Source organism: Chiloscyllium plagiosum, unplaced genomic scaffold, assembly GCF_037043375.1.
Source record: "Chiloscyllium plagiosum isolate Xiang-an unplaced genomic scaffold, Cpla_swu_hap1 HiC_scaffold_22, whole genome shotgun sequence".
Taxonomy (NCBI): domain Eukaryota; kingdom Metazoa; phylum Chordata; class Chondrichthyes; order Orectolobiformes; family Hemiscylliidae; genus Chiloscyllium; species Chiloscyllium plagiosum.
This window is the reverse complement of record NW_028270160.1, coordinates 46773155-46794889: the sequence shown is the minus strand read 5'-3', so window position 1 is coordinate 46794889 and position 21735 is coordinate 46773155. Positions and strand designations below refer to the sequence as shown.

The 21735-nt window shown below is 40.2% G+C and overlaps 1 protein-coding gene across 1 annotated transcript in view; it reads left to right on the top strand.

Moving 5' to 3' along the window:
• Positions 1-21735, top strand: part of noc3l (NOC3-like DNA replication regulator) — a 60996-nt gene that overhangs the window by 13916 nt on the left and 25345 nt on the right. The window contains exons 6-8 of the mRNA XM_043712463.2: positions 689-831; positions 9277-9438; positions 20071-20164. Of these exons, the coding sequence (XP_043568398.2) occupies positions 689-831; positions 9277-9438; positions 20071-20164 (399 nt within the window). The remainder of the gene's footprint in view (positions 1-688; positions 832-9276; positions 9439-20070; positions 20165-21735) is intronic.

Genomic DNA, 21735 nt, shown 5'->3' with positions numbered 1-21735 from the left:
CTAATACAATTTTGACTGAATTGCACTTGAAATGCAACCTCGTGAGAATTCCAGATTACCTCATTGAAAGAGAGAGATTCCATTCTAAAATGTTTCACGTGTAATTAATTTTGATATGTTGTGAGTTATTTCATTGGCAGGTGCAGCAACCCTTCTTGCAAACTGCTCTGTCATACAAACAGTAACATGTAAAATGACTAGATAAACTGTTCTTGATAATAAGAGTTGATAAATGGTGGCTGGAGGCCTAACTTTTATTTTAATAATGTACAAAATTGTTGACATTCATTGAAATAGCATTTCAAGCAGCTTTTCAGTTTGTTTTACTGTATCCAATTGCTGAAGCATAGCTCCTTAAGAGGAAAACGTGCTTTCATAATTGTGAATATTTTAAATGTGTGCAAATGTACATTTATTTCCTTGTAATCAAAGTTGTGATTGTCAATAATATGCGCAGACTGAGACTGAGTGGTTCTTTTTCATTTCCAGAAGGTGGATTTGATTTCTGCTCAAGACTGACTATTGAAATATATTTCTTGTTGCAGATGTTGAACAAAATATAAGAAAGTTCCAAAGAAAAATCTGAGCAAACTCAAATTCATTATCAATATATTTTATGACAAGGCAAAAGAATTTGCTGATTACCTGCTTGGAAAGATGACAATAGAATTTTTTTTAACAACTGCAGGAGAAGAAATGTTTGCTTTAAAGGAGCCTTGTCAAAAGTTGACCACGGAAGAGTTGCTACTGATGAGAAGACAGACATTACAAGAGAAAAAGATCCAGATAGCCACTTTGGGATCATCCATCCTGACTGAACCAAACAACAATGTAAGAACGTCTGTTGATGTGAAAAAATATCTTAAACTGTCCCAGATAAGATTTATATTTAGATTTATTGTCACATGTATGTAAAAATACAGTGAAAAGTGTTGCCATGCTCCGGCACCGTCTTGAAACACTGAAAATAATGCAAGATTTTACAATGGAGTTTGTCCTTCTCTCATCTTCCATCTTCCTCCTCCACTGCTCCTCCAGTCGTTGCTTGACATCAGCCAGAGTCTCTGAAATGGGCTCCTAGGTCTCTGTAATGGCCTCTACTGCTGCCACTCCCATGATCTCAGTGTCTGAGCTGGAGCTATTTGCTGTGCCTGGGGTTGCATGGATCCATATTTCCTGTTTCCCATCCAGTGCTCCTACAGATGCTGCTGCTGCCCACTGTCCATCCCTTCCGCTGACCTTTCCACTCCTTCACATGCCCGGGCGTAGTTGTAGACTGGAACCTCGGCTGAGGGAATCAGCCTGGCACCTGCTCCTCCCTTACTGGGAGACCCTGTGCTGGGGTAATGGAGTGTATCCAGCCTGTCATGGTATTGCTGCAGTAAGAATTGTGTCTGAGAAACTGACTCCCGTTTGAAGGATGTGGCAGTGTATTGGATAGACTCAGTGTAGCTCAGTGTCTTTAAATATAAATACTTATTGACTTGACTTTAGTGCTTTTGATGGATTTGTAAAGTAGATTGTATTTGAGTTACTGTGCCATGATCCTCTGCAAGAATCTGCTAACATTGAGCCCAATGGAAATAGTATTACAATATTAGGTATTTTTTGATATTCATTCAGAACACTTAGCAGCAAGCCTCTAATTGCAAAAGTATGTCTTGTGCACAGGCTAACTAACTTGTATGAATAACTGTCATAATGTTCATTTTTTTCTTTGAAACTACATTAATTATTTGAAAGCTAATCAAGAATGGAATTAGTTAAACATATTTGAAATGCACCTTAATATGTTTCAATTCTTAGCCTCACATAAGATTTTTCTGTCATCTTTTTTTTAGATTAGATTACTTACAGTGTGGAAACAGGCCCTTCGGCCCAACAAGTCCACACCGACCCTCCAAAGAGCAACCCACCCAGACCCATTCCCCTACATTTACCCCTTCACCTAACACTACGGGCAATTTAACATGGCCAATTCACCTAACCTGCACATCTTTGGTCTGTGGGAGGAAACCGGAGCACCCGGAGGAAACCCACGCGGACACGGGGTGAATGTGCAAACTCCACACAGGCAGTTGCCGAGGTGGAAGTGGCGGTAAAATTAGATGTAGAAATCAGGGCCAACCTTAAAAACAAAAAGTCAATTGCTTGTATGACAACATGAAGGGCTTATGCCTGAAACATCGATTCTCCTGCTGTTCGGATGCTGCTTGACCGGCTGTGCTTTTCCAACACCATGCACTTCGACTCTTATCTCCCAGCATTTCAGTCCTCACTTTCTCCAACATGTATAGAACCTTTTATTTATGGCCTCTTTCTGTACTTGACTGCCAATAGAAATAGCAGATGGCATTTAGTGCCCACTTGCTTGGCACATTTGTACTTAGTAGTTGTCTCTGTACCACACCTGCAACGTCGTCTCACTTCCACAATTTCACTGTGGCCTGTGATGATGCTAGGCTCAGTGACATATTGGCAACAGCCTTCACCGTCTCAGTGGTGACACTGTTCATTCAAGCTGCTGATTATCTGGTAGTCGAAAGGAGGACTTTCTCCCCCATGACCTTAATCTTGAGGGAAGGCCCACTACTATCCAGTTAAGCGTGACACATGATATGGTAGACTTTTGTTAAGAGGTCCCACTAGGCTCTTGCTAACTCTGCAATAGAGTTTATCATTGTCTTGTCGTCTTGTTCCTCCTCCGCTACTCCTCCAATCGCTTGCTTGACATCAGCTGGTCTCTCAGATTAGACATCTATCATCTCCAAATTTCTCTGTGTCCACTCCTATCAAAATCCTTTATAATTTTAAAGACCTCTGTGGGGCTACCCTTCAATCTCCTGCTTTCTAGACAAATGTGCCCCCAGCCTGATCAAGCTTGAAATTTTTCCTGAAAGGTTATAATCACTCCAGTAATTTAACTCTGAACTTTCTGCAGGGCCTCTGTCTCATTTCTCTAATATGGATGCCAGAACTGTCCCTGGAGCTCAAAGTAGTAGTGCACCCAAGGTTCTTTACATGTAACATATTGATCAGCGACATTAAAGGAATTGTGTTATAGTTCCAAGTCAAGATAGAATGAGACTCGGAAGGAAACTTGGATGCGGTAGTATTCCCATGCATGTGCTACCTCCCAGGTGGTGGAACACGTCAGTTTGGAAGGTGCATTTGAAGGAGCCTTGGGAGTTACTGTAGACTATGTGCACTGCTGCTACTATATGTCAATGGCAAGGGCAAAATCTTGAAGATGGTGGATGGGATACCATTCAAGTAGGCTGTTTTGTCTTGGATGATGCCAAGCCTTGATTGTTATTGGAGCTGCACTTATGCATGCAACTGAAGAGTATTCCATCATGCTCCTGACTTGTGCCTTGTAGAGAGTAGGTTGGTATAGGGTGTCAGGAGGTACTTTACCTGTTGCAGAATTCCTAGCCTCTGGTCTGCTTTTATTACTCAGAATTTATATGGCCAACCCAGTTCAGTTTCAGGCGAAAGTGAGGACTGCAGATGCTGGAGATTAGAGTCGAGAGTGGGGGAAATCGACGTTTTGGGCAAAAGCCCTTCATCAGGAATCTTCATTCCTAATGAAGGGCTTTTGCCCAAAATGTTGATTTTCCTCTCCTCAGATGCTGCCTGACCTGTTGTGCTTTTCCAGCACCACACTCTCAACCCCAGTTCAGTTTCAGATCAGTGATAACCCCGGGATGTTGATAATCAGGCTTCGGTGTCAGTAATGCCTTTAGACCTTAAAATGTAATGGTTATATTCTCTTGTTGGAAATGGTCATTGCCTGGGACAAATGTTATTTATCGTCTTATCAAACTAAACGTAGCAACTTGGGTTAATATACATATATGACCCTTCAATCTGTCTGTTTATTTGCTCTTTTTAGGAAGTTATTTTCAAATATTATTCTTCCTACCAAAACCTGCTAGTGCATGCATAGCTATGCTGAAGTTATTTTGCAAATTATGCATGGAAGTTAATAGATGTCTTTCTGTATTTTGATGCAGTTCTCCTCTCTTAACTACATCCATGAATTTGATGCCCTCCACTAATGTTCAAATTGTACATCAGGTTCCCTAGTCCAAATGAACCCTGTAAATGCTGAGTAACATCGATCCCAACACTGATTCTTATAAAACATCACTTCTCACTCTTTGCTAATCGGAGTAACTACCGTTTAACTTCTGCTCTCTCTATTCTGTTTCGTAGCCAGATTATTCTCTACTCTGTTTTAGCCTCCTGTCTCCACAGGCTCTGACTTTAATCATGATTTTAGTCTGTGGTACCATGTCAATATCTTAGGGTATTTAAATATTTTGTGCCTTCTACGTTGCCTTCAACAGTCCTTTTGTTACTTCAAGAATTCAATAAGGTTATTTGAGCCTGACCTGACTATGCTTGTTATAGTTCAAGTTTCTAACTATTTGTCCATGATTTTCCTGAGTAAGAATTTCATTATCTTTCATACAACTGACATTAACCTAATTGGTTTATAACTCTCTAGACTCAACTGTCTTCCCTTTTCATATATAGGATCACATTAACTATGCAGAAGACTCATGCAATCATTGAAGCCTACAACACAGATAAAGGTCCTTTGGCCCTTTGAACCTTCACCGGTCAAAAACAGCCACCTAACATTCTAATCCCATTTTCCAGCCCTTGGCCCATAGCCTTGTGTGCCTTGACATTGCAAATGTACATTTAAATACTGCTTCAATGTTATAAAGATTTCTGCTTCTACTACCTTTCCAAACAGTGAGTTCCAGATTCCCAACAGATTCTGGATGAAATATTCCTCACATCCCTTCTAAACTCTTAAATCTATCTCCCTGATTAGTGATCCTTCCACCAAGTGGAACATTTCCTTCCTGTCAATGTCACTCTTACCGTTATTCATATTAATCATGTCCCTTTCAGTCTCCTGTGCTCCAAGGAAATCAACCCAGTCTGTCCAATATCTTTATAACTAAAGCTCTTTAGCCCAGGCAACATCCTATTAAAATCCCTTTGTACCCTCTCCAATTCAGTTGCATCTCTCTTGTAATGTACAGGATGGTTTTCTTGACCAATATCTGGAGGGCAGGTATTGAGAGCACGCCATCTTAGACAGGGTATTGTGTAATGAGAAGGGTATTATTGCCAATCCAACTGTGCGAGACCCCTTGGAGATGAGTGACCATAATATGATAGAATATTTTTTTATCAAGATGGAGAGTAGGATAGTTAATTTGGAGATGAGGGTGCTGACTCTTGATAAAGAAAACTATGAAGATATGAGACCAGAATTGGCCTTGATAGATTGGGGAGAGTTACTTAAAGGGGTGATAGTAGATAGGCATTGGCAATCATTTGAGGAATGTATGGGGGAACTGCAACAACTGTTTATTCTTGTCTGGCACAACAGCAAATGAGAAGAGAGCTGATGCATGGATTACAAAGGAAATTAGAGATAGTACTTGATCCAAGAAACAAGCATACAAATGGGCCAAGAAAAAAAAAAGATCTGAGGATTAGCAACAGTTTAGAATTCAGCAAAGTAGGATCAAGGGATTGATTAAGAAAGAGAAAATACAGTATAAAAGTAAGCTCGCAGGGAACATAAAGACTGATGCTAAGGGTTTCAATCGATACTTGAAAAGAAAGAGATTAGTGAAGACAAATGTAGGTCCCCTACAAACAGAAATGGGGGAATGCATAATAAGGGACAGAGAAATGATTGAGCAACTGAATACATTCTTTGGTTCTGTCTTCACAAAAGAGAATACAAATTAGATACCAGAAATTTTGGAGAATGCAAGATTTAGTGAGAAGGTAACACTGAGGGAGATCAGTACCAGTAGAAAAATGATACTAGGAAAATTGAAGGTGGATAAATCCCCAGAACCTGATAATCTACATCCCAGAGTAGGTAAGGAAGTGGCTGTAGAAATAGTAGAAGCATCGGTGGTCATCTTCCAGGAATCTGTAGACTCTGGAAGAGTTCCTGCAAATTGGAGGGTAGTTAATGTTACTCTAGTATTCAAAAAGGGAGGTAGAGAGAAACCATGGAATTACAGATCAGTAAGCCTAACATCAGTGTTCTCTAATCCATTATCAAGAACTTTATAATGGAGCATTTAGAAAGCAGTGGCAGTGGATTTATGGAGGGGGAATTATGCTTGACAAATCTGTTGGAATTTTATGATGATGTAACTAGTAGAGTTGACAAGGGGGAGCCAGTCATTGTGGAATATTTTGACTTGCAAAAAGTGTTTGACAAAGTCCCGCATAAGAAATTATTTTGCAAGATTAAAGCGCATGGGATTGGAGGAAGAATTGGGATGGATAGAAAAATGGTTGGCAGAGAGGAAACAAAGAGTAAGAATAAATAGGTCCTTTTCAACTTGGCAGGCAGTGTAACCAGTGGGGTGCCACAGGGATTGGTGCTAGGACCCCAGCTATTCACAATATATATTAATGATTTGAATGAGGGAACAAAATGTAACATCTCAAAGTTTGCAAATTAAACCAAGTTGGGTGGGAGAGTGAACTGTGACGAGGATGCAGAGATCCTTCAGCATGATCTGGACAGGTTGGGTGAGTGGGCGTATCAATGGCAGATCTAATATAAGTATGAGCTAATTCACTTTGGAAGCAAAAACAAGAAGGCAGATTAGTACTTGAATGCTGTAAAGTAGGAAAGAGGAGTGTCGAGTGGGACCTGGCTATTCTTGTGCACTAGTCATTGAACGTAGGCATGCATGTGCAGCAGGCAATAAAGAAGGCAAATGGTCTGTTAGCCTTCATAGTGAGAGGTTTCGAGTACAGGAGTAGGTATGTGTTGTTGCAGTTATACACTGCCTTGGTGATGCCACACCTAGAATACTATGTGCAGTTTTAATCTCCTTTTCTGACTTGCTCTTGCTCTTAAGGGAGTGCAGTGAAGGTTTAACAGGCTGATTCTAGGGATGGCAGGACTGATGTATGAAGAGAGATTGACTAGGTTAGGACTATTTTTGTTGGAGTTCAGTTGACTGAGGGGGGATTTCACAGAGACTTATAAAACTCTAACAGGACGAGACAGGGTAGATACAGAGAGGATGTTCCCGATGGTGGTGCATCCAGAGCCAGAAGTCACATTCTGAGGATTTGGGGTGGACCATTTAGGACAGAGATGAGACATTTCTACATCCAAAGAGTGGTGGGCTTGTGGAATTCATTACCACAGGAAGTATTTGATGCCAAAACATTAAATGTATTCAGGAGGTGACTAGATATAGCACTTGGGGCGAATGGGACCAAAGGTTATGGGGTGAAAGCAGGATTAGGCTGTTGAGGTGGATGATCAACCATGATCATGATGAATGGTGGAGCAGCTTCAAAGAGCCAAATGGTCGCCTCCTCTATGTTATGTCTATGTTAACTGTACAAATGCTCTAGCTGTGGCCTAAGCAACATTCTATACAGTTCTAACAGAACCTCAGTGCTCTTAATTTCTATGCCTTGGCTAATAAAGTCAGGTATCCCATATTCTTCTTTAATCATATTATATATCTGTACTACAACCTTAAGGGATTGGTGGACATGCACATCAAAGTCTCTCTGTACTTCAGTGCTTCCCAGGGTCCTATCGTTAATCACATATTCCCTTGCTTTGTTTGTCCTGTCCAAGTGCATCACTTCTCACTTAACCTGAATTGAATTCCACTTGCCTCTGATCAGGCCATCTATATCCTCTTGTAACCTAAGGCTATCTTCCTCACAATTTACCACTCCTCCAATTTTTGTATTATCTGTGAACTTACTGATCAACCTGGGTTCGTTTCAAGTCTAAATAATTTTTTATATACCATAAACAGCTAGGATCGCTGCAGAACCCCACTGGCTATAGACCAGTCACAAAAACACACCTCAGCCATTACCTTCAGCTGCTTGTCATACGGACAATTCTGAATCCAAATAGCCAAATTTCCCTGGATCCCTTGGACTCTTACTGTTGCTATCCTTCTCCCATGTAGGATCTTATTAAAAACCTTCCTGAAGTTCAGTAGATTGCATCAAAATGTATTGCCTTCATCTACTCACATGTTCACCTTTACAAAAGAATTAATTCAGGTTGGTCAGGCATGACGCGTGACCTACCCTTAATAAAGCCTTCTGACTGTTCTTGATTTATCTCTGCCTTTCCAAATGCAGATTAATTTTGTTCCACCACTTTCCTGTAGTTTCCTGGTTTATACCTTCCTCCCTTCTTTAATAATACACATTGGCTGTCCTCCGGTCCGCTGGCACCTGTGTTATGGCTAGGGAAGAATTGAACGTTATTGCCACGGCCTGACTGTTTCCTCTTGTGGTGATATTATGGCTTTAAGAGTTGTGTTTTGTCCTGTTTCTCTTTGAAGAGAGGTTTTGAACCAAAGGTATTTGAAGCCAATAAAGTAAACAGCTTGTCAGGCCTTGTTTTTTTTTCAAAGTTAGAACAATAGAAACAGCATTTATGGATGGAGTGAGGTTCCCTTGGAGCCATGGTTTTAGTTTAACTTTCAGCATTTGATGGAGTTTTGAGATTGACTATGGAAGCTCACTCTCTGAGAATTTCCTCTCTGTGGCACCTAAAAGATTGGGTTCCCTTTCTGCTGCACGAATTATATGTGAGACAATCTTTTTTCCTGATGTTGCCTTTGCTATACTGGAACAGTTGCTATTTACTAGTTAAATAGTATATCATTCTGTTACGTTTTACAGTCAAGTTAACATTATACCAATTTATATTCCTTTTGGTTATTTTTATCTGGGGGAAGAATAAAGCGATAAAAGCAAATTACTGCAGATGCTGGAATCTGAAACCAAAAAAGAAAATGCTGGAAAATCTCAGCAGGTCTGGCAGCATCTGTAAGGAGAGAAAAGAGCTGATGTTTCGAGTCTAACTGACCCTTTGTCAAACCACCTTACACTTGCCTTTCAATAAGATGGTGTAGACCCTAACTTCTATCTCCTTGATATATTTGAAGGGGGTTTGGTCTGGTCTATAACACTGCCTTCTAATCTTGTAGTATATTCCCTTTTCTCGTGATTATCATGCGTATTTGTAAAAATGCCTTTGTTAGTTCTCCCGTAATATGTGCTTGTTGTCCATTGTGATTTTATTATTTGTACAATTAAGTGGTTCTGTCCCCTTTTCTGAAATTTCTTTGTAGTTTAAAAAATATATGCACCTTGGATCAATCTTGAATTTGAGAAATAAAACACTTACAAATTTATCTAAAGTGATTATTCTGTTCACAGATAAAAAAGCTGAAGGAACTGCGTTCAATGCTCATGGAAAGGGATCCAAATGTTGCAGTAACAGTACGGAAACTGGTGATGGTATCTTTGTTGGAGATCTTCAAAGACATCACACCATGCTACAGAATACGGCCACTAACTGAAGCAGAGAAAACTACAAAGGTACTGAATAAATTTGGTAAAGTTCCAAATGGTGCAATATTATATGATTTACTTTGTTCTAATGACTGCCCTGCTATAAGTTTGAAATAATCTGTATCTATAATAATTAATTAACTCGTATATATTTATAATTGTTGTGTAGTTTGTATCACGAGTGTGAATATCTATATATCAGGCATGCTAAATGTTGTACTGTAGTTGACCCTCATTTGCCAGAATTTCATCCTTGTAAACAAAGGAACCAATTGGTGTTAACTAAACATGCTATAACTTACACAAGTAGAAAATTCATTAATGGACAAACAGCACGCAGAAAGAAAAATTTCCCAATGAAGATTAGCAAATCTTTAGCAATATAAAAACTGAAAATTTGGAGAAAGCAAACCAGTGAAATGTCTTAAATATTGTTTTCTTTAGCGGCCATTTCATTTTATTAACTTGGAAATATAATGCTGAAAAATAAAGGTGATGTCACAATGTGCAAAAATTGCCTCTGTTTAAAATTTTGCTCCTTTTTTTGGAAGTTTGTCTTAGTCAACCAGAGCTTCCCTCCCAATATTTTTAATCTCTGCACAAATGAAATTTTACTTTTGGAAGTGTTTACTTGATGGTGTGCTCATTTTACACAAAGCATGAAATACAGAATTAACTGAAAGAAAAAAGATGTTAATCGTAGAACCCCTTCAATTAGTGAGTTTTGAGAAGATTTGTAGCTCAGGTTGAGGATCTGGATGTAAGTTTGCCTGCTGACCTGGAAGATTTGTTTTCAGCTCTTTCGTCACCATACTAGGTGACATCATTAGTGAGCCTCTGATGAAGCACTGGTGTTTGTGACCCGCTTTCTATTTATGTGTTTAGGTTTCCTTGGGTTGGTGACATCATTTCCTGTGGGGATGTCATTTCCTGTTGTTTTCATCAGATGGTAGTAAATGGGGTCGGTTATTAATGTGTTTGTTGACAGAGTTCCAGTTGGAATGCCATGCTTCTAGGAATTCTCGTGCGTGTCTCTGTTTGGCTTGTCCTGGGATGGATGTGTTGTCCCAGTCGAAGTGGTGTCATTCCTCATCAGTGTGTAAGGATACTAGTGATTGGGGGTCATGTCTTTTAGTTGCTAGTTGATGTTCATTATCTTGGTAGCTAGATTAGATTACATTACATTACAGTGTGGAAATAGGCCCTTCAGCCCAACAGGTCCACACCGACCCGCCGAAGCACAACCCACCCATACCCCTACCTTCCATGTCCGTCACAGATTCACCTGCACCTCCACACACATCATCTATTGCATCCTCTGCACCCGATGTGGCCTCCTCTATTTTGGGGAGACAGGCCGCCTACTTGCGGAGCGTTTCAGAGAACACCTCTGGGACACCCGGACCAACCAACCCAACCACCCTGTGGCTCAATACTTCAACTCCCCCTCCCACTCCACCAAGGATATGCAGGTCTTTGGACTCCTCCATCGCCAGACCACCTGGTCCTCACCTACCACCCCACCAATCTCCATGTACAGCGCATCATCCACCGTCATTTCCGCCACCTCCAAACGGACCCCACCACCAAGAATATATTTCCCTCCCCTCCCCTATCAGCATTCCGTAAAGACCACTCCCTCCGTGACTCCTTCGTCAGATCCACACCCCCCACCAACCCAACCTCCACTCCCGGCACCTTCCCCTGCAACCGCAGTAGGTGCAAGACTTGCGCCCACACCTCCCCCCTCACCTCCCTCCAAGGCCCCAAAGGAAACTTCCATATCTGCCACAGATTCACCTGCACCTCCACACACATCATCTATTGCATCCGCTGCACCCGATGTGGCCTCCTCTATATTGGGGAGACAGGCCGCCTACTTGCGGAGCGTTTCAGAGAACACCTCTGGGACACCCGGACCAACCAACCCAACCACCCTGTGGCTCAACACTTCAACTCCCCCTCCCACTCCACCAAGGATATGCAGGTCTTTGGACTCCTCCATCGCCAGACCACAACAACACGACGGTTGAAGGAAGAGCGCCTCATCTTCCGCCTAGAAACCCTCTAACCACAAGGGATGAACTCGGATTTCACCAGTTTCCTCATTTCCCCTCCCCCCACCTTGTCTCAGTCAAATCCATTGAACTCAGCACCGCCTTCCTAACCTGCAATCTTCTTCCTGACCTCTCCGCCCCCACCCCAGTCTGACCTATCACCTTCACCTTGACCTCTTTCCACCTATCGCATTTCCGACGCCCCTCCCCCAAGTCCCTCCTCCCTACCTTTTATCTTAGCCTGCTGGACACACTTTCCTCATTCCTGAAGAAGGGCTTATGCCCGAAACGTCGATTCTCCTGATCCCTGGATGCTGCCTGACCTGCTGCGCTTTTCCAGCAACATATTTTCACCCCTACATTTACCCCTTACCTAACACTACGGGCAATTTAGCATGGCCAATTCACCTTACCTGCACATCTTTGGACTGTGGGAGGAAACTGGAGCACCCGGAGGAAACCCACGCAGTCACTGGGAGAACGTGCAAACTCCACACAGTTTTCAGCCTGTTTGTCCAATGTAGAGTTTGTTACAGTTCTTGCAAGATATTTTGTAAATGACATTAGTTTTGCTTGTTGTCTGTATAGGGTCTTTCATTAGCTGCTGTTTTAGTGTGTCGGTGGTTTTGTGGGCTACCATGATGCCAAGAGGTCTGTATTGTCTGGTAGTAGTTTCTGAGATGTCTTGATGTAGGGGAGAGTGGCTTGGGTTTCTGGGTGTGTTTTGTCTGCTTGTTTGGGTTTGTTGCTGAAAAATCGGTGGAGTGTTCAGTGGGTACTCATTCTTTTTGAATACACTGTATAGGTGATATTCCTCTGTTCTGCATAGTTCCTCTGTGCTGCAGTGTGTGGTGGCTTGTTGAAATAATGTTCTAATGCAGCTTCGTTTGTGGGTGTTGGGGTGATTGCTTCTGTAGTTCATTATTTGGTCCGTATGTGTTGTTTTCCTGTAGACGCTGGTTTGAAGATCCCCATTTGCTGTTCGTTGTACTATGACATCTAGGAATGGCAATTTTTATTGTTGTTTTTCTCCGCTTTAGTGAATTTCATGCCAGTAAGGGTATTATTGATGGTCGTAAAGACTTCCTCTAATTTGTTTCGTTTAGTGATGACAGTGATCATCACCAAACAAAACAAATTAGAGGAAGCCTTCAAGACCAACAATAATACCCTTACTGGCATGAAATTCACTAAAGCAGAGAAAAACAACAACTAACTACCATTAGTGATGATAGTGATCGTATAGAAAGAACCAAAAGAGTCTGATATGGGTTTATTCTCCAGAGGGTAGAGGGTGTTTCTCTACTCTCCGCTTCCTAGTATTACTTGTGATTGAGTAGTTCTTAAATTACAGCTGAACGTCCACACTGCAATGGTTAGCTCATAGAATATCTATACTGTGGAAGAAGCCATTCGGTCCATCAAATCTGCACCGATCCTCCGAAAATCATCCCACCTAGACCCAATTCCCCGTAACCCCACATTTTCCATGGGTAAAGCACCTAGCCTGCAGTTCCCTGGAGACTGTGGGGAAATTTAGCATGGTTAATCTACATCTTTGGACTTGAAAGGTCCTCCCAAATCATAGTTGTGTACCTTCTAGTGGGGTTATCTAGACAGAGATGGCATAAATTTCAGCAAATTATCAATTTTCCTTTTAAAACAAAACCTCCAACAATTTCCATTCCTAAAATATTTAAAATTCCATGGGAATATATTCCTATTTTTCTTTTTCTCTCACTCTCGGACATTTCTATTAAAATAATAAGCATTGGAGAGTTATTCCAGTACATGAAGATGGAAAAGCAGCCTCAAGGAAGAAAGCCTTACTCAGATCATGATTCTGACATGTGGTAATCTGCCATTCATTCAAGTTTCCAAATTGTTGTGTTAATGTTGGACACAGTGTATATGGAGCTGATGTTCAAAAATGTGCTTATTTTTCAAATAACAGGTAAAGAACAAGTTAATTTAAAAACAAATGACATTTAGTTTAGTTTTGGGATTACTTGGTACCTGAATTGAGGTTTCAAAATACTGCACTGGTTTTGCTTATAAAACAATGAACTCTTTGCTCTTTTCGCCATCTAGTGCATATGATTTAGCATATGATTTGTTGAGGGACCAGCAAAAACTAAGCTGGAAGAATGCTCTACAATGTGGAATTGATTAATTGTGTTGAAAACTATGAATGAGATTTGCATAAATCTAATTATAACTGCATGTATTATTACAGATTTAAGGGCGGCACGATGGCACAGTGGTTAGCACTGCTGCCTCACAGCGCCAGAGACCCGGGTTCAATTCCTGACTCAGGCTACTGACTTTGTGGAGTTTGCACATTCTCCCCGTTTCCTCCCACAGTCCAAAGATGTGCAGGTTAGGTGAATTGGTAAATGTAGGGGTATGGGTCAGTTGCGCTTCGGCGGGTCGGTATGGACTTGTTGGGCCGAAGGGCCTGTTTCCACACTGTAAGTAATCTAAGATGCATTAATTTCTTGCGAAATTCTACTTGGAATCTTTTCCAGGAAATTCAGAAATGTTTCGTAATACATTGACATAGGCTTTTGATGGATTTTTTTTTCTTTTTTATTGTCATTTAAAAGTTGTAACAACTGGAATGCTATGTTAATATAATTGAATAAAAACAAAAAATGTTAGAAATATCAGTTGCATCATTAGCAACTGTCTTTTTTTCAGATGCTGATCAATGTATTATTTCTGATTAGATATTAGACATTTCATCATTCAAAGATGTTCTAGACACCTCTGGGACTTGAACCCAGTGCTCCCAGTTCAGAGGTAGGAGCATTGCCACTGTGCCACAAGAGCCCTGTCTTTTCATTCATGTGGTCAGAATGTCGCTAACTGGGCGAATAGTTATTGCCCATCCTTAATTGCCACTTGAACATGGTCATTTCAGAGGGAATTTAAGACTGAGCCCCGTTGCTGTGGGCCTGGAATCACACAGGTCAGACCTGGAAAGGATGGCAGACTTCCTTCCATTACTTCTCCAGTGATTGATATTATGTGACACTGATCTTAAAACTAGATATTTGAATTCAGGCAGAATCGGATTATTACAAACTGTATAAAGTAATCATTAATCCATCGATCTATAAAAAGGGATAAATCCCCAGAAACTAATCAGGTGTACCCTGGCACTCTATGGGAGGCTAGGGAAGTGATTGTGGGTTCCCTGCTGTGATATTTGTATTGTTGATAGTCATAGGTGAGCTGCTGGAAGCCTGGAGGTTGGCTAGCATGGCACCACTATTTAAGAAAGGTGGTAAGGAAAAGTCAGGGAACGGTAGACCGGTGAGCCTAACGTTAGTGGTGGGCATGTTGTTGGAGGAATCCTGAGGGACAGGGTTTACATGTATTTGGAAAGGCAAGGACTGATTAGGCATAGTCCGCATGGCTTTGTGCACGTGAAATCATGTCTCGCGAACTTGATTGAGTTTTTTGAAGAAATAACAAAAAGGATTGATGAGGATAGAGCAGTGGACGTGATCTATGTGGATTTCAGTAAGGCGTTTGAAAGAGAACTAGCCATTTGGATACAGAACTGGCTCAAAGGTAAAAGACAGGCTGGTGGTGTAGGGTTGCTTTTCAAGGATCAATGCCATGTCCATTACTTTTCGTCATTTATATAAAGATTTGGATGTGAACATAGGAGGTATAGTTAGTAAGTTTGTAGCTGACACCAAATTTGGAGACGTAGTGGACAGTGAAAAAAGGTTACCTCTGAGAACAACAGGAACTTGATCAGATGGAGTTTATATAAATGTGAGGTGCTGCATTTTGGGAAAGCAGATCTTAGTAGGACTTATACAGTTAATGGAAAGGTCCTTGGGCGTGTTGCTGAACAAAGAGACCTTGGAGTGCAGGTTCATAGCTCCTTGAAAGTAGAGTCGCAGGAAGACGTTTGGCATGTTTTCCTTTATTGGTTAGAGTATTGAGTATAGGAGTTGGAAGGTCAAGCTGTGGCTGTACAGGTCATTCATTAGGCCACTTTTGGAATATTGCATGTAATCCTGGTCTCCATCCTATTGAAAGGATGTTGTGAAACTTGAAAGGGTTCAGAAAAGATTTACAAGGATGTTGCCAGGGTTGAAGGATTTGAGCTACAGGGAGAGGCTGAACAGACTGGGGCTGTTTTTCCTGGAGCGTTGGAGGCTGAGGGGTGACCTTATAGAGGTTTACAAAATTATGAGGGGCATAGATAGGATAAATAGACAAAGTCTTTTCTCTGGCGTGGGTGAGTCCAGAACTAAAGGGCATAGGTTTAGGGGGAGAGGGGAAAGATGTAAAGGCACCTATGGGGCAACTTCTTCACGCAGAGGGTTGTGAATGTATGGAATGAACTGCCAGAGGAAGTGGTGGAGACTGGTACAATTGCAACATTTAAAAGGCATCCGAATGGGGGTATGAAAAGGAAGGGTTTAGAGGGATGTGGGCCAAGAGCTGACAAATGGGATGAGATTAGGTTAGGATAACTGGTCGGCATGGACGGGTTGGACTGAAGGGTCTGTGCATCTCTATGACTCTGTGACTCTATAACCTATTACTTAACCTTCTCTCTGCCTTTGTTCCTGATAAAGGGCTTTTGCCCAAAACGTCGATTTCGCTGCTCCTTGGATGCTGCCTGAACTGCTGTGCTCTTCCAGCACCACTAATCCAGAATCTGGTTTCCAGCATCTGCAGTTATTGTTTTTACCTTATTACTGAACCTTGCATACAGTGCATGTTTTCATGATCAAGTAGAGTGATCTTGTTAAATTGTTGAATGAGGGATTAATATTCTTCACGACTCTAGAAAGGACTCACTGACTGTGTTTCAGAACCATGCCATAGGATCCTTTAGCCCCATCTGAGAGGGTAGACAGGGTCCCAGTTCAATGCCCCATTCAAACGACAGCAGCTGCACTCCTTCGGTACTGCAGTGGAATGCCAGTTTTCATTTTTGTGTTCATACATGTGGAGGCTTGAAAGGTAACATGCAGGAGATTGTGTTCTCTTAAGCCTGCTAAGTCCTTCTAAGTAGAAGAGGTGCTCCTAAAGAGGAGTGACTATAAAGCAACTTCATCTGGTGAGCATAATCATGACATTTTGTGCTTGATATTTTTTGCATGAAACTAGTAAACACCGTTTTGCTCAAATGGAAATAGAAGCCTGAAACTTTTTCACCTTCTGTGAATGCTAGCCCCAATTAAAGTTTTCAAAATGGCGATTGATACTCCTTTTGTCAGGATAAGGTAGAGATATGAATCCATATGATTTACTTGAATGAGCTGTATTACACAGTAGCAATGGCCTGAATATCATATTTTTACTTGCATTCCATTATGGAGAATGCAGATTTTTGCACTGTTGTTGGATTTTAATTTTGGGCTATTCCATTATAGTAGCTAGGAGGGTCATTTTGTAATTTGAAACCAGTTGGATTTGACGCGCATTTAATACATTTAAAAAATCAATTGCATCTGCATGGACTTCCTTTTTCCATTTATCAATACCTGTAGCTACATTATATTAGAGCTGATTGTAAATGTGTAATTGCGCTTCTCCCTACATATATTCTCTGGTAGCAACTTCCCAGGCACTGTTTTGATGAAATAGTATCTTCTTAATTTGCTGTTAGTTTCGGTTGGTTCATTGTGATTAAACAGAGTAATGTAGCATGGCCTGGTTACTGCTAATTTGAGTGGGCTTTATGCTATAGGGACAAGAAAGACTCAGTTATAAAATTCAGCATGTGTTGCAGTCAGTTGAGAATTGGAAGGTCTGGCAAACCTGCAGCTGGCCGTTAAACTAATGACAGTAGTGTAGTGAATGTGGAGGTTGCATTTCATCCTTTGGTATTGAGGAGTTTGCTGTCCTTCTGAGGGAAAGCTTGCTGGAAAGGTAAGTAGTTTTGAAAATCATTGACAACTAGACATGTTGCACCATGAGAGATTGCTACCTACTGGGTCATGTCACCCAGGTCCCTTATATTTGACTGTAAATAAGGAAGACCACTGATATCAGAGGAAAATTCACTTGTATGTTTCTTGTTAGGAGCCATCAAACATGACAGCAATCTATGTTGGGTTTCTAGGGAACATTGCTCAAGCACTGAAAATGTGGGCACTTTGCACATTTTTTTTGTTAGAACTAGATGCTGTTAAGTTGTGGTTGATGTGAATCATTGAACAATTATTCAGGTCTTCAGCCATGGTCCTGATATTGGGATCACCTGCCTTTAGAACACATGGTAGAAACAAGAGCAGACCATATAGCAGACCATGTAGCCTGTGCTGCCATTCAGTCTGACTGTGGCTGACCTTGGGCATCAACTCCACACTCTTGCAGCCAAACATTTATTGGAACAGCATTGTGTTGCTCACGAGAAGAGCTCGGAATAGAGGGTGTTTGGAAGCAGGACTTGGTTGTGCAAGATACAGACATCTTCTAAGAACATTATATAATATTCAGCAGATCATCTACGAAGGAAAGACCATTCGAAGAATTTGCCAGAGTCGCACAATGTGATGCAGTGGCATTTCAACTTGTGAATGAATTGACGTGGCTATCAAAACAGTTTGCATTAAGTGCACTAATGTGCAACTACAATATCTTGATCCAAGCAAGTGACTAAATGCAATGATCCAATAAACAAATATTGTCTAAAATGCTCACAGAATCACAATATTGCATTGACAGCTCTGAACAATGTTCTGGTGAATTGGCATCGGTATGTCAGAGGATTTGTTTGATAACAGTTGAAATTATGCATTTTGCAGAGGCCAAGAGAGTAAACTGAAGGCTCCGTATCTATCTAGGATAATGCGTTTGTTGGAATAAAGAAGGTTTTGGCTGTTGTGGACAATGATGCTGATGCTGCTGCAATCCTTCAATTTATTCAACTGCGATGTGGCAACCTGGACAGCAGATTTCCCAAAGAGGAATTGCTGAAGTGGCATGCATTAATTAGGCTACAATTGTCAAGATCACTGATTATGAATTCAGAAAAGAGAGATTTGTGCAACTGATATTGAAATATTTCCCTTTTATATCGAACCTTGAAGAACGTATGGCCACAAAGATATGTGAATGATGTTCTGATTTCAAGTATATGGTTGTGGAAGAAATCTGGATGAGTTCCATTCAGACATTCAGTGATTTAGTGGATTCTGTCCTAAAAGCTGACTAGTTTCAGTAAATGGGTAAAAACAATGACTGCAGATGCTGGAAACCAGATTCTGGATTAGTGGTGCTGGAAGAGCACAACAGTTCAGGCAGCATCCAAGGAGCAGTAGTATAGTTTCAGTAAATGTCCATTCTTCTGGACATTTGTGTAACATTTCAAGCTTTAAGTCCTGACAGAGTGTAGATTAAGTCTAAATGCAGAAATAGATTGAAATAGATAATTTTGACAAGTAGTACATTTCCTCTGGCCAAAGTATCAACCGGGATACATTATACAATCATTGAATGACAAATAAAGATAGATGTAAAAAAAACTGCCAACAAAGGAATGAAGCAATGGCCGTTGTCAAATTTTGATTGTGTGTTAAACAAGATCTATGCAGCATCACCGTTGAATGGATCCCCAGATTTCTGAAATGAGTAAACAATTTTGTTTGCTTCAGCAGACAGAATACTTGGAACTGTAAAATAACATAAATGCACACATGAATAAACACATTGCAAAAATATTTCTGTATGACTTCTGTTCAATGGAAGCTGTGGTTTAAATGTACGTGTAGGAGCCACCACAAAAAATTAGAGTGAATATTGGATGCAAAGTTCAGCCCTAATTCAGATTGCTAATATTCATGGCACCAAAGACTGATAAGATGCAATTTGATATTTCTGTAGTCAGTTACCAGCTGAACACTGATCAATAAAGCTGTGTTTTATAATATATTTCTATACGTAACTAATGAAGGTGCAGGCATTGCAAATATAATATTTCTTTCTTAGTTAAAAGAGCTTCAGCTCAGTTGGCTGAATAGCTAGATTGCAATGCAGAGTGGTGTCAACAACGTGAGCTTAATTCCTACACTGGCTGAGGTTATCACAAAGGATTCTTCTTCTCAACCCCTCCCCTTGCTTGAGGCATGGTGATCCTCTGGTTAAGCCACCACTGGTGGTCTCTCTAATAAGAAAGCAACCCTGTGGTCTTGTAGCACTATGGCAATTTTACCCATAGATTATGCTTGTGACTATTTGCAGTATATGACCATAAACTGGCTTGGAAGGATTCATCATGTAACCTTCATTTTGGTACATTCAAAGTCACATAATGTTTGTTATATACAGCTTTGAATGTAACATTGTAAAGTGTCAAACCGTAAGGAATAAAGTAAATAATTTCCCTAACTTTCTGATTGCCAGTCCTATCGATGCATTCCTTAACAATTATACTGTAATTGGTCGGAGGAGATTCTGTTGAGTTCCTTATATCGCACCAGTTGAGATTATCTTGTTTCACTCCATTTATTTGCGACTTCAGCATCATTGCAGCAGTTAAAATGCAGTCAGTTAGATATAAACAACACTGGCGTGCTGGGGGAGAAATTGCAAGATATAAAAATATTGTATCTTTTATTTTCAGGTTAAAAAAGAAACCCAACACCTGAGAGAATTTGAAGAAGGTTTAGTATGTCAGTACAAATTTTACCTGGAAAATCTTGAACAGACAGTTAAAGGTATGTAATGTTTACAGTACTGTAAGATACATTTCTTCATAAAATTACCTAAATTATTAATTATAATTATGCCAAAGAGTGCCAGCCATGGCTTAGTTGATAGCATATACTGCTCTGAGTTTCAAGGTTCCTGTTTCAAGGCTCCAATTGCCTGCTTAGCTTGATGGAAAAGAATACCATGGCACTATTTCACAGAAGTGAGGGGAGTTTGCTAAGTACAAATTGGCAGCCACATTTCCTGCATTATCATAGTATCTTCAAAAAGCACTACATTGTCTGTAAAATGCTTTGAAATGTCTGATGGTAATGAAAGTACTATATTTCCTAATTTTTTTTCCTTTCTGAGATAACTGTTAAGTCTTGTATACTGACAGAAAAATATCATGCATAGCTGTACTTTTAGACCCACCAGACCAGAATCTTACCACTTGGAACAGAATGAATATGTACATCATGTTCAACCAAACTGAAATTGTTGCTTCACCTAGAGTTGCCATATTTAATTGGCCAATTTGCTGTTTTACTGTGATACAATTAGTCCATTACATAATTTGTTATCCTATTTCAACTAAAGGATCTTGTTTCAAATAGTAGAGTTCCATCTCTACAGAGTGTTTTAATAATCCCCTTAAGGTTTAAAGCAAGTTGCTATTCTATAAAAAGATGGCTTTCCTTCCTTCCAGTTTTTCACACTCATTTAACACATCTGAGTTTTGGTATTATAATGGATCTGTCCAAACTCAACCCAGTTTCTGTTATTTAGTAATTGAAGAAATTTACACTATTGTACATAGTAAAGCTTTAAATAAAATCTAATGCCTTAACAGCAGAAGGTCTTGCATCTTCACCTCCCCACCCAAAATATATTAAAGGCTGCTAAAAAAATATAACAACTGAGCACTCCATACCAGAAAGATAAGTGTGTGTTCAGAATTAGGCAGGATTTGGAATATCAGATATTCATGTGGAACGGACATTAACTATCGTCAATACATACATAAAATATATGTAGAATAGCCAGCTAGCTGCTTTTAGTTCCTTCTTGTTGTATTTTTTTTTCTCTCTCACTCTCTAGCTAGATACACTATTTTTTTGGAAACACTGTACAAGTCTTCAGTCATGGATCCCAATTTGAGAATGACTCCATTACATTGCATGGAGAATTGAACTTGATATCTGTAATAGAGATAAAACTGCATTTCCTGGTTTTCATAATTTGAGTACTGATTTTAAGGCTGTTACAGGTTTTATATAAAAACATTCAAACAAGGATTTGAAAATAATTCTCGTCAGTTATAGAATATCAGTTCCAAATTCTATACTCCTCTTTCCTCTGTAAGAAAGGGGAAAGAGATACTGTAACAATAACTTGTATCCTTGCCATGTCTTTTATAGAAAGCATCCCTTAGTCCTTAACATAGGAAAAGATTAATGCTGAGCATCATTTGGAGAATAGTGTGAGATGGTCCAAAGTGGCTCTTAAAATAGAATTTCCATTTTAGATGATTCCTTTCAAGTCCAAAAGCACTTCAACCAGCTGATTAATTAGTTTTGAAGTATAGATGATTTTG